General features: G+C 39.7%; 1 protein-coding gene across 5 annotated transcripts in view; it reads left to right on the top strand.

The window, feature by feature from the left end:
* The window catches only part of SPAG17 (sperm associated antigen 17), a 125,866-nt gene that overhangs the window by 24,113 nt on the left and 87,758 nt on the right, over positions 1-13,995 (top strand). For 4 of the 5 annotated variants that reach the window (XM_075437750.1, XM_075437771.1, XM_075437742.1 and 1 more), the window contains exons 5-6: positions 3,154-3,361; positions 7,665-7,859. In XM_075437750.1, coding sequence (XP_075293865.1) covers positions 3,154-3,361; positions 7,665-7,859 — 403 coding nt within the window. The remainder of the gene's footprint in view (positions 1-3,153; positions 3,362-7,664; positions 7,860-13,995) is intronic. The other variant, XM_075437781.1, reaches the window with a different exon arrangement.

Raw genomic sequence — 13,995 nt, 5'->3', positions numbered from 1 at the left:
ACCGTTACTGCTTTGCTTCTCACTCTGTATGGGGACAACAGTTCTTATCCTCCATTCTGCAGATATCTATTACATATTTAAATAAACAAACCCAAATATGTGTCTAGTTTTTGATTATACTGGTTCCTCTCCTCTGAACTCTGTCCAAATAGTTCATATCTTGAAGTCTGCTTCTCAGAACTGGGTACCACGTTTTCCAGTGTTCCCAAATCTCGCTTGCACATATTCTCCAAAATCATCACTACTAACTCCAAGACTGCCTCAGTCAGATTGCGTATGTGTTCTAGGAGGAATTTCACCAACTTGCACAGAATCAGAATCTGTTCAGACCTCTAATTGCTTTCCAACATCTGTAATTTAAAAAAAAAAAGCATTGTCAGTGGTACGTTTCAGCAAGTTACTGAACAGTTGGTCTTTGCTATAGTCCTTTTCAGCAAACATTCGTGCAGCTGAAGACCATTACTGGAAAGTCATATAATTTTGCAATAGTTTACCCTGTTAATTGATCAAAAACTATTATGTAAAATGTGATGACATGGAGACCTAAGCATTCTATGCATCTAAAAGATGCAATAAGAAAACTGTTTCATGGATTTTGTGTAGTTGAAAAGTCTGTGCATTTCTTTATCAATAATTCTGTTTGTGGGAATACTTGGTGGATGAAGTATAGTGCACAAGCACAAGAACATTAAATGCTGGGTGATAAATTAAATTTGTGTCCTGTTCCCATAGAAGTCAATTCCAAAACTAATCAGCAAATGATAATGTAAGCCACAGAAATACATGAAAAATCTGAGGAAAAAAAAAAAAAAGCATTTTGAATCTGAAGAGAAATTGAGAGGCTGAAGCTATAGAGCACATTTTTTATAGTTAATGGAGAAAAAATGGCTTTTCTGTTAGGTATCAGTCAGTGTTGATAAGTAAACTGTGAAACAAAAATTTGAAGTTTAAAGATTAGGCACTTCAGTATTAAAATGGAGCCTTTAGCTTTGATTTGGCAAGATTACTCTTGTAACTATTATTTTATTTCCCTGAAGAAGCTGAGGATAGTCGATATTGAAGGTTGAAGAATGTCTGGAATTTACAATTTTTTCCAGGTTTTAGCCAAGCAATCTGGACAAAGTTGTCACCTCCTCTGGATTAGATCAAAGTATGACAGGCAAACACGAGAACAGCAGTTAAAGGACAATGAAAGGGTCAAGAACTGGGAGAGCTCTTGATTATGAGGATGCTCTGCAGTCCAGAATGGGCAGAAACTGGCTTTTAATTTAGAATTCTAGCTTTAAACTCTCTGCCATAAAATTTTTAATGCTTTCCAGCTAGCTTGTACAGTTCAAGTTCCATTGCCAACACCTCGGGTGGTGAAACAAAGATTTTACTAGCAGATCAGTTCTCAGAAAGCCAACATAACTACGCATTGTTTTTTAGAATAGACACCAGTTAATAGAATGGATTGGCAGAAGAAAAGCAGCAAGTGAATAACTAAAAATAAACCACTATGATATTTCTGTATTTCATTAGGAGCAAAAGCTTGCTATAAATTGACAGATGTATGCATTTAAACTAATATGCAGAAGAGAAGAAAGGTCTCTGAATTAGAAGACTGTTTGAAGTAGTAAGATATTGTAATATCAAGCTTAAAAAAACAAAATTACAGAATGTAAAGCTGATAAAAGGTTAGAAACTCCACAAGAAGCTGCACCTTGTAGGGAAGGAGAAATACGACATTGAGAGGAAAAGGAAGGAGTCCTAGAAAGGACAGGCTTTTGCTTCCTGAGGTATTAAGGTCAACTAGTGCTCTTTGTTGGAATCTTGGCAAGTTCAGAAATGCCTCTGCTTATTTGAGACTTAATTACATAAAATGATGCAGATGCAATAGATAGAGCTGATTGAGAACTTTGTAGGCTGATGATTTTGTCATTGGCTTTGATGTGTTCATCAGCTTAGAATTCAAAGTAGTACGAGCAAAATCTTCTGTTTGAAATGTCCAAAGTGGAATAAATTTGAAAGAAAATAATCAAAGCATCCAAATCCCCCATTTCACAGCACAAATAGTTTGAAGGATCTGTTGAAGGCATTTCTAAATTTTACAGAAAGGGAATGCGTGAAGACAGGAAAAGCAGGAAAAGATTTTCTGCTTTTCTTTTGAATTTGAACTAAACACAACTTCTACAGCTGGAAAGTCTGCTTTTCCAGCTGGATCTAGGGGAGCCGATTGTGTAGAGTCAACTGCTGTATTATTTCATTTGCATGGAGAGCTTTTCTCGTTGCTTTAATAGCCTTTAAAGTGACACCAGCAGGATGGTAACGGTAAGTGAAGTTCATATCATTTTATTGGATTAAATTTAGCTTTACAATCCTGAAATGTCATCGTTGCATAGTTAGTGTGTAGTACTGCTGCTGAGTAGAAAGAAGGTGGAGGGTTTCTTGCTATTACAGCACCTCACTTTACCTTAATATATTTTGGATTATTTTAATTTTAGACTGGCTCTGAGCTTTCTAGATTTATAGTGTGAGGCTTTGGGATACTTACAAAATCTTTTTTCATTCTTTACTCTTAAATTCCTGAGCAGAACTTAGTGTAGGTGTTTTTGTTTGAAAATAATGAGAATGGCTGAGTAATATCCTGTGTGAAATGAGCACAAGACTCTTGGTTCTAGTTTATAGTAGACAGATATTTACATCAAAGAAAAATAGCGCTGGCACCATTTTACACCATACTCAAGAGTGTTAACAGAGATGCCGAAGACTTAACAGAAATGGAATTTTTGTCTTATTTCCCTTCAGTCCAGAGAACGTTTCTAACTGATGCAAATGCTGTAGTGGCAGTAACTAAAGTACAGTGATTCTTTATTCGTCTTTCTACCAGTATGCGTTTCATTAGTTTCTTAGGTATAGTGTCTACCTACCTCTCACAGTTCCTTTTTAATGTGAGGTCTTAGCACTATACTTTAGTAAGAATATAATAAACTGAATGATGTGTTTGAGAAAGATAAAGCAGAGTGTTCAAGACAGCTTCACCACATCAACATTATAGGGGCTGAAAGGGAAGAGTTTTCAAATAAGAAGACTGAACCACTGAAATTTTGCAGCAATGTGCACTTTGTTCTGCACAAAGGCTACAATGAGAACTTAGTTTATTCATCTTGCCAGGCAGAAGAAGAGCAAAAAAAGGAAAAAAATGAAGGGAAAGAGAAAGCTAGACCTCCTGGCAAGAAGGAGAACCTCCATAGTGCCAAGACAGCTGAGAAAGAAAGGAAAGGAAAAAAGACAGAAGTAGGCCTTCTAGCACCAGTCACTGTTAAAAAGGACACCCAACTGAAGCGACGGGGAGAAGTGGAAGAGGAACACAAATACATTGGTATGTAGGAAATGCAGATATATTCCTGACAAACTTGGTTTAAATCTTGCAGCCTAGTTTCTAACCAAGTACTTTGTTTTGTTCCATGTTGAAAAGTCAAGATCTGTTTCGGCAATATTATAAAGCATTGTGACTTTGTGTTTGAAGAACGTGCTGTGTTCTGCTCAGTATTAGGATAGATTGTTTAGTCCAAGAAATAAAATACAGATGAGGTATATGTCACATGTTAACATCAATATGTTTTAGCGTGTGTAAGACTAAAAGATAGTGGCTAAACAAATCTTACAGAAAACCTTTCTTACAGAAAGATTTCAGAATAACTAAATGCATTTGTTTCAGTATCTGAAGGTGGCTTTCTCCTTGTATTATAAAGTAGAACAGAGCTGTCTACCATTATTTGGGGATGAAGCTAGATCCTGCACAAAGGGCAGTAAGATTGCATTTGCTGTAAAAACATGTGGATAGGACTGAGACCTGAAGAAATCTACTCCAGAAATGAGCTATATGAGGTAAAGAATAATATGCTAGCTAGCGCTGAGAATATCTTTATTCTTCATGTACAGCACCCATGGTTACAAATTTCACTGGAACAAAAAATACTGGAGAATACACTTAGCTCTTCTCATTAGATCACAGTTATATTTAGCTTGGAACATAATATATTTGAGTTACGTCAACATAAACAGGATCTCTCCTGCTGGAGAAGCACTTGCTGATTTTTGGATGCTTTATGTGTACCTGCTATTTCCTAGTTGAACTGCTGCAGGCTTTCCTCACTCTTTTATCAGACCTTTGTCTGCATCTCATTTGAGATCAACGGCACTCTTCAGGTGTCTAAAAAGCATCATTCCAGGTGTTCAGAGCAAGTCTGAATCTTAGTGACGCTGACTACACAAGAATAGAACATAGCTATCTGTGCATAGCTCCTCATTTTTCAGATAAGTCTTGGCTATAACATCATTCTTGGGATAATTTTAAAGTTTTCCAGGGCTGGAAAGGAGAAGTGTTCAAAGAAACATTCATGCCTTTAAGAATCCAAGCTGAAGTCATGTAGAGGACTCATGTCATCTTACTACAAATAGGTACAGAATGTAAAGTACGGAGTGGCTTTGGGTGGTATTAACGTGCTTCAACTAGGCCCCAAAGAAACAACTTTACCATCTCCATTGGTTTTGCTCCCTACTGCCTTGAGGGATGGGTAGAAAACATCAGGTACCTGTATGAGATATCCATACTTTGCTGCCTTTTAGTCACAGTTAATGAGAAGACAAAGTAAGGAATATAAAAATTGCCTCCAAAAACTAACAGCCGTGAAAAGTACCCTTTTTTAGTATGCTTAGTATCTTTATATTATGAACTGCTAGCACTGCTGTTAAACTATGATTTTTATTGACTGAGATTTGTCTCAGGAGTCCCAAGGATATTTACAATATAGCACTAGTTGCAGATTGCCTCAGAGGAGAAGTTAGGGAGGTATTTTGTGCTTGGTCACTTGTGCTACATTTAGTTTCACAGTCATGACTGTGCTGAGCTGAAGCCATTCTGAACAATTCACCACATTCATTGTGCATCCACACAGCTGGGCTTAATAATAAACAAATTGATTCTGACTCATACAAAAAAGAATTTATTCAGAGGATTGATTTCCAGTCTAAAGACAATAAGGAACTACCTAATGATGGAAAAGGTAATCCGGCCTTGCTACTTCCTTTAGTCGTGCTGAGGAAGACAGTGAGTAGGTGCCTATAGCCCTAAGAAGGACAGCACCCCTCGAACCCTTCACTCTAGGCTACAGGAAAAGCAGAACTGTTGTTTGCTGGAGAGGTAATTGTTTCTTCATTCTTTCTGACAGTTCCACCAAGTCCATACTAAGAGAAAATTAACTAAAGTATTACCAAAACTTCTGAAGACCATTCTAAATGAACCTTAAGTGTGGCAAAACAACTGTGTCAAGATTTTCTGTCTTCCCTTGAGAACATGGCAATTAGGATTCTCAAGGACCTCATGCTAAAGCTTTGTTTTGTGTCTTGGGACAAAGTGGTCCCAGCTCCATTTCTCAGTGTCAAGAACATGTAGATCTATGAAACTTTTCTACCAAGAATGTAGTACTTCAAAAATCTTTGTGAATATTCCATATTTTACAAGAGTCTGAGCAGAAGACTCAAAAAGCCTTGGATGATCCTTCAAGTTGATACAGTGAACATTTTTTTCAGCACTCTTGGCCACTCTAATAGAATCATAGAATCATTTAGACTGGAAAAGATCTTTAAGACTGTAGAGTCAAACCATAAATCTAACACTGCCAAGTTCACCACTAAACCATGTCCTTATGTCTCACATCTACACATCTTTTAAATACCTCCAGGGATGGTGACTCAACCACTTCGCTGGGCAGCCGGTTCCAGTGCTTGATAACCCTTTTAGTGAAGTCATTTTTCCTAATATCCAATCTAAACCTTCCCTGTTTATATTTGGTTTAATATAGCTGTATCAAGCGAAAATCCCAAAAGAGAAAGTGCCACAATTTTTACTCGAGAGTAGTCTGAGCTATTACTTATACATGATCATGTCTTGAACTCAAAGACGATCTTTTTCTGGTACCTAACAGTCATTTTATCATTCATCCCTAGTACATTATCGCCTTTCTGAAATAGAATATTTCTGCTTTTGAGTAATCTTGAGATTAATTGCATCTTTCATCATTTGAGTATGAACTAATCACTGATTATTAGAACTGGCTGATTATTATCTACTTGTCCTGATTATCAGCATAATCATAATTATAACTGTTGAATGGCAGGCAGTCTTCAGCTTGTATGCATTGGAATTTTTGAATCTCTGTAAGTCACTATGCAGACATCTGTCTTTTTTGTTAGAAATCATTAATGCTCAGTAATTGTATGTGCTCATGCGTTTTCTTCCTGCAGTAACTGAGGCATCAAAATATGTAGTTCAGTTTCAGTACTAGCAGTGCCATAACGGATTAGTTTTCTTCTGGTTTTGATTTGGCTGTATGCGATATGTGTACTGGACTGTGGTGGCTGCTTCCTCAGTCAGTGTTTCTCCAAATTCTTAAGTTCATTTGTGTTTACCTAATGTTACAAGAAGAGTAGACAACCATGTTGCCAGCCTGCTGCTCCAGGTGGTAGCAGCATTTACACAGCTATGGCTGTAGACCTGAGCACAGGCAGATGTCAGTTCCAGACTACCTTCTGCCCTTCTCTTCTCCCTTGGATGGATGAGTCCTGTGAACTGAGGAGTGGCTAAAGGACTTTAAAGTGCATTGTGTTAGAAGGCATAAGATGGAATCTTAATGCTCAATAGAATATAAAACTGTGGTTTGTTTTTAGTGCAGGATAGTCTGCACTAACATGTGTTTCATAGCCGATGGAGATATACAGGAGCTTCAGCAGGCATATTCTGTTGTCTGAGGATAGGTAACCATGCTGGATGAATTAAATCACCTGATACCTGTCTGAATACCTACATTTCTCAATGGGCCATAAAGGGAATCTTTGCAATTAACTTAGACCAGAGTCAGGCTTCTAGAGGGTTTGTTTTTACTTACATAATGCTTAACCTTTTGCTTTGGTTCTGAAATGTTGCTATGCATACATATTTCTACAGAACTAATAAGACCAAACAGGGCAGGCACTCAATGAAACTTCTCATCTGGGCTTTAGGATTAATTTGGATATGCCCATTGCCAACTGAAAGGACTAGTGTGAGCTGGTATTACCAGCTGATGAGGATTTTGACAGGGATTCCATCTAGTAAACATGAACCTGTCGGGCAGGGAGCAGTCAGCAGTGAGTCAGCTCATACTGACAGCTAAGCCTTCAGAATTACAATTCCAGCTAATGTAATATCTCATCTAAGACACAGTAACTTACTCTGTGTGTGCTCACTGGCCACCTTTATGCAGGATAAAACAGAATAGCTTAAACTACCATTAGAGCATGTGAGTATGTCTTGACACTAAACTCCTCCTTAGAAGAAATGCTGCTACAGCTAGCATTCTGGTTATAATCAGCTGCTCCAGCTTTTCTCCTGGTGCTTCTCCAAGCAATTATTACTTCTGACTTGTGTTCTTCCTACTGAGTTCTAGGTGGTTTGCTGCAGAAGACTTCAGTCTAATGCACATAGTATTTTGAAACTTGCATGTAATTATCCCAATGAGGTTATAAAAGAACTGTTTCTCTGACCTTAATTTGCAGTATCCCTATATAGTCAAGAAAAAAATGAATTTGATTTAGCTGTTGAATGTCCTTATTCTAATCAGGTTTTGTTGTGTTTTTAACAGATGATGAACCAGATGATGGTGCCCATCATTACTTTATAATTTTGGATTTCCACAACCCTCAGCTGTTGTCTGTGATGTCTGAGCTTGGGATTAACATTTCAAGTGTAATTAGAATTTCTTCTGAGAATTACAAGCCGTTGCAGACATACTTGGAAGCAACTAAACTTGAAGGAGAATCTTTACTTTCACCTAAAGGTAATCTGGTCATAAAAACAAAATTTGTGTAGGAAGGAGACTCTTTTATATCCAAGACTGTTCCTTCTGTGTTTTTCTCCCTCTCCGTGCCTTGTGATTGTGCATACGACCTGTGAGCAGCTGTGTTTGCCAGTGCAAAAATGATATTGCCATTGGTTACTCACCAAACCAAATAGTTTGCCAGTACAAAAACTTGCCTCAGCTGAACAGTGGAAAGAGGGACTGACTAAGCAGGCAGTGGTGGCAGCCATGGTTTTCTGCAGCAGCCACTGAAGAACATTCTGTCAAATCTGTGCTTCTGTCAACCATTAGCCAGGAAGATGTGTTGGTAATCAAACTTGGCTTATTTGGTAATTTTAAGGGAAGGGCACAGCTGACCGCTTTGGTTATGTAGCCGCAGGCAGAGAAGAATATGCCAGAAGCTTCCCCTATGTCTGACAGAGCCAATGCCAGCCGGCTCCAAGATGGACCTGCCACTGGCCAGGGCCAAGCCGATTGGTGATGGTAGTAGCGCCTCTGTGATAACATATTTAAGAAGGGGAAAAAGTTGCTGTGCAACAGGTAACTGCAGCTAGGGAGTGGAGTGAGAATATGTGACAGAAACAACTCTGCAGACACCAAGGTCAGTGAAGAAAGACAGGAAGGAGGAGCTCCAGGTGCTGGAGCAGGGATTCCCCTGCAGCCTATGGAGAAGACCATGGTGAGGCAGGCTGTCCACCTGCAGCCCATGGAGGTTAACAGAGCAGATATCCAGCTTCAGCCTGTGGAGGACCCCATGCTGGAGGAGGTGGATGCCTGAAGGAGCTTGTGACCCTGTGCTGGAGCAGGCTTCTGGCAATACTTGTGGACCCATGGAGAGAGGAGCCCACGCTGGAACAGTTTGTGAAGAACTGTAGCCATGGGAAGGACTCACACTGGACAAGTTTATGGAGGATTGCCTCCCATGGAAGGGGCCCCACAGTGAAACAGGGGAAGAGTGTGAGGAGTCCTCCCCATGAAGAGGAATGAATGGCAGAAACAATGTGTGATAAACTGACCACAACCCCTATTCCCTGTCCTCCTGTGCCACTGAGGGGGAGGTGGTAGAGAATTCAGGACTAAAGTTGAGCCTGGGAAGAAGGGAGAGGTGGGGCAAAGGTGTTTTAAGATTTAGATTTTATTTTCTTATTATCCTACTGTGGTTTGATTGGTAAATAATTATTTTTCCTCATGTCGAGTCTGTTTTGCCCTTTTGCCTGTGACGATAACTAGTGAGTGATCTCTTCTCCTTGTCCTTATCTCAACCCATGACCCTTTTGTTTTATTTTCTCTCCCCTGTCCAGTTGAGGAGGCGGAGTGAGAAGAGTGGCTTTGGTGTGCGCCTGGCCAGGGTCAACCCACGACACAGGGATATCTCTTGTGATGGGTTCTGATACTGTAGAGACAGCAGGAGCAACCCAGTAAATGAGAAGAATGGTGCCCTGGGTATGCTGGGCAAGAGAGAGGGTTGTGAGGGTCGGCTGTGTTGGAGTGCTGAAGAACATGAGATGGGATGGTGTGACTCACTGCCATTCTGTCCACTGATGAATACGAACCATTTGCCTGTGTGCGTTGCGAAGGCTGAACTATCTCAGGGTGCTATTCCTGCCTTCCCATTCATGTTGACCAGAGGAGATACTCATATTGCCTTGTGGCAAATGCTACAGGTTAGATTGTGTGGGCTCTAGGGAATCTGTCCCCAAAGGTGCCAAGCTGAGCTAACAGGAGTCATGTAGATTTAACCTTAAAGAATTAGGCAATCACAGCACCAACTGATGGACTTAGAGAAGTAATGTCATGTATGAATTTGTTTGATGAGCAATCTTATCTCTGGGAAAAGATCGAGAAGAAAACATAATTTCCAGCTTCTTATAATTTTGTTAGAACTTGTAAAATTTAAAGGTAATGTCTTGCTAGAAAATAGTTGGAAATGTAGAGGGTACAAAGCATGGGTTTCTTTATTTTCTTTTTATTTACAACACATGCTGGGGGTGAGGCGGGACAGGTTTCCCCAGATATTTCCAAAGTTATATTATCTTTTCTTTGTCTTCTATGTATAATAGCGGGAAGACTTTAGTAAACTTGGGTAATTAGTGAGTAGAATTTGTGAGGAAACTTTTTAAAGGGGAAAAAATGTAAATATGGATGATAGTATCTTGCATAAGTAGTGTTATGGGTAGTAATGCAAGTTTTCATTATTACTGAGAAAGGATAGGTTGCACAGTAAGAAACCAGCTTGGCTAAACCATGCATAGTTTGTGGACCTCAGATATAGGGAAGCATGTAAGAATTAGAAATAGGTCAGGTCACTAGGAATGAGAATTGTGTTTATTATGAGCCTGTTGGCACAAAATCAGAAATGCCAAGATACAAAATGGGGTGCAGAAGGAGGACCTTAGGAAATGTTTGTCTGCTGCTCAACAGACAGGAAGAACAGTCAGGAGGTGATGCTGAGAAGGCTGGCAGTGGTTAATGTTTGGCGGGGAGGGAGGGAGTTGTACTTCTTGTTGGCGTGTGTGTTGTGCAGGAGTTGATCAGTTTTCACTACAAATAGCATTGCAGACAGGTGATAGTTATAAATAACAACAATTAATACTGGTAGAAGAAAGATTCAGCTTCAAATTGTAGAGAAATAGGTAAAATAACTGAGTGCTAGTTAGGTAAGGTAGAGAACTTTGAAGATCAGCTGATTCAGATTAATTTAAATTGTTTTCCATTTAAAGATTTTCCTGCTGTTCTCATTTATATTTGAGACCTTGTAAAGAGCAAGTGAGATAGTGGAAGAAGAGCTATGAGGAAAAGGGAAAGGAACACAAATAGCAAAGGCACATTAATCTGCTTTATTTCTGTTTCTGGAAAAATACTGGAAGAAATTGTTTATAACCACTTAAAAGAAAAATGAGGAGACGAGTAACAGCTAGTGTATGCTGTTAAGAACAAGTCATGCTGGACAAGTTTGATTTCCTTACAAAATGAAGTAGTGGCCTTCTGAGCAGAAGAGTAGTCTGTATTGTATATTTGGATTTTAATAAGGCTATTTCACATGGCCCAAGGTGATCAAGGTACGTCTAGATGAAAGTGAGTATATAGTAGGTGCAGTCTCATTCAAAAATCTTGGCCTCTGTAGAGTAACTGAAAGGTTTACCATCAAGTAGAAGGATGAATAGAGCAGACTTAAGGGAATTTGTGCTGGATCTGGTATTATTTAGTAATGTCCTGGGTATTGGAATAAGGAGGTGTGATTCAAATGCAAAATATTCTTGACAATAGACAATAATAATCTGGAAAAAATATTATTCTGCTTAATATGGACAACATAGTATGCTTGTACAAGAATAGTTAAATGTACAAATAAAGGCTAGGAAACATGTAGCTAGATGACAGGTTTGAAGGATAAGCTGTCATGCTGACTTCACAAAGGAACACACGTCAGCGATATCACTATGCCACTAAAAAACAAATACCATCTCCAGATTATAAATGAGAATATGTCTTTAAAAATACCTGAAGTAATCTTATAATGCAAATCAACAGTGAGGTAAGACCTTATAAGAAACGTGTACCAGTCAGAAAAATTCCAAATGATGGAAAAGTAAATTATTATGGCTCTACAAAATTTTACCTACAAGGGAAAAAGTGGAATTGTTATCTGTAAGTTAAAGAAGAGAAGGCTGGATGATGTAGTGGAGAAATGATAGAAGTTTGTAAAAGGCTAGGACAGAAAGTGAAGAGTTTAAACTGCAATAGAGAAAATACAATGTAGCAGCAAGAAACTTACCACAAGTGAGGACAGTGAAGTACTGAAGTAGACTGAGTTAGGAGTATTATTTAGTCTTTGAGGCTTTTAAGGTTACGTTAAGACAAACATCTATCAGCAGTGATGTAGGTATAGTTAATTGTGCCTTGGAGCAGGCATTAACTGAACTATTTCATAGACCAATCTCTTAGCCTGACAAAATGGAATTAATTTTTCTTCTTTTTCTGCTGGAAACGTGACCTGACACATCCTAGTGCTTCTAGGATTTCTGTTTTCACAGTGATAGTTCAAAATTGCCGTGCAATGTGTTAGTATATACTAGGTGCTTTTGTTGTATGATGAGAACAGATTTTTTTGTTGGTGTCTTTCCAAAATCATATAGTGTACTGCTGGGTACTGTCTCATTTCTATTACTGAAGACTTCAAGATAACTCAGTTCCTCTGTGGGGATGTGCCAAATCTCTTTTGTACTGACAGTTTCTCACAGGTCCTGCACCTGCTTTTGAGGCTGATTCTGAGAGGGTTTACATGATGAAAATGTACTTGAGGAAAGAAAAGCCATAGGATTGCAAGCAAAAGAGTAAAGGGAGGCAGTAGTCAAGGGCAGAACATCTAGTGATCGATCCTGGCAAGCCATAATGTTTCTGTGAAAGGGGAAGCCCAAGTGTCATACACATTTTGTGTGTTTTTAATTGTTAAACTATGTGGCAGAGTTAGAAAAATATTGTTATTTTTTTATTGTAAAATGGGAATGTCTAGCTACAATGTTATTAGCACAGTGCCGTTCACCTTTCATTCAAAAATGCAAAGAGATTATCAATTGACTGAGCAGCCCTAGATGTTGTTACACTGCCGAGACTGCTTTCAAAGCTGGGTTTGTTAGCGGAGCATAGCCACGGGTGAGGTGTTGTTCTGAATTAGAGGATATCTTTTATGAGCAGATGAAAAACAAAGGGAAAGGATGGTCCTGTGACTGAGATGAGCTGTTAGGAGCATAGAACAGTTTAAGATCAAGAGACCATCTAGGCCAGTGGTCTCCAGAAGTGCTCCTAAACTAATGCTCAAGGAAGAGTAAAAGGAAGGAATGGAAGGAAAAAGAAAAGAAACTTCTCAACACATGTATCAGCTAACCACCAGTTATTTTCAAGTCAGCGGATTTTCCTGATGCTGATGTGTCTTTTTAGTGAACCTCAATGGATCTAGTTTGTTTTCTGAGTACTTGTTTAGTCTCCCATTGAACTCATGAGAATGTCTTATACCTACAGAATCTTTTGGCAGAGCGTTCCCAGGTTGTTCTGGTTTCGGCTGCAGCCGGCAACAAAAGCGCCACGCACATTATCCACCCCTTATTCCATACCATCTACGTCATGCCCAGATCCCCCATTGTCCAGTTGATCACCACCACTTCTCCTGCCGCCAGATATCATTCCCTTAGTCTATGGATCATCACTCTAAAGTGTCCGTTGAGTTAATTTAATCCATGACTTCGAGCTCCATCTGTCGTAATGGTCTTCCGTGGCAGGAGAGGTGATGTGTGGTGATGGGCGGTCACTTGCTGCATCTGGAGCTCACGGCTGATGTATCTGGTGCGGCCCGTGCCCACAGTCTGCAGGAGATGTTGATCTTGGTGAAGTTGCTGGATGCCAGTTGTTGAAAACCAGGTCCAGTTCCATCATTGCTGTACTCTGCTAGGTTTTCATCGAAAAAGTCCATCCTTCTTTAATCTGGATGATTCTTACTATGCCTACTACTGGTACAAAATATAACAATTATAACAGTGATAACAGACAGTGACAGGGTTATTTAACAATTAACTTTATACAATTTATTTATGGACTATTCTCGCCCAAAATCAAATCCCCATGAGGTACACATTGGACTTCCCCATTCTTCCGCATTACCCACCAGGTACACCCAGGTCCTTGAGCAAAAGCAATCCCGCGGACGGGCTTGCCTTTGCCCGAGGCAGGACTAACCCAAACCGTCTTCCCTAACATGTTCCGCATGTGCACTACAGGGACTTTATCCCCTTCTACGGGGCGCTGAGGTTTTGACTGGGCAGGACCAGCTCGGTTGGTGGACCCTGTGGTGTTAACCAACCAGGTGGCCTTTGCTAAATGGGTATCCCAATTTTTGAAAGTCCCACCCCCCATTGCCCTCAAAGTGGTTTTTAGCAGCCCATTGTAACGTTCGATCTTTCCAGACGCTGGTGCATGGTAGGGGATGTGATACACCCACTCGATACCGTGTTCTTTGGCCCAGGTGTCTATGAGGCTGTTGTGAAAGTGAGTCCCGTTGTCCGACTCGATTCTTTCGGGAGTGCCATGTCGCCACAGGACTTGTTTTTCCAGGCCCAGGATG

Source organism: Opisthocomus hoazin, chromosome 1 (assembly GCF_030867145.1).
Source record: "Opisthocomus hoazin isolate bOpiHoa1 chromosome 1, bOpiHoa1.hap1, whole genome shotgun sequence".
NCBI lineage: Eukaryota > Metazoa > Chordata > Aves > Opisthocomiformes > Opisthocomidae > Opisthocomus > Opisthocomus hoazin.
Note: the sequence above shows the minus strand (reverse complement) of the source record. Positions and strands in the feature narration are given on the sequence as shown.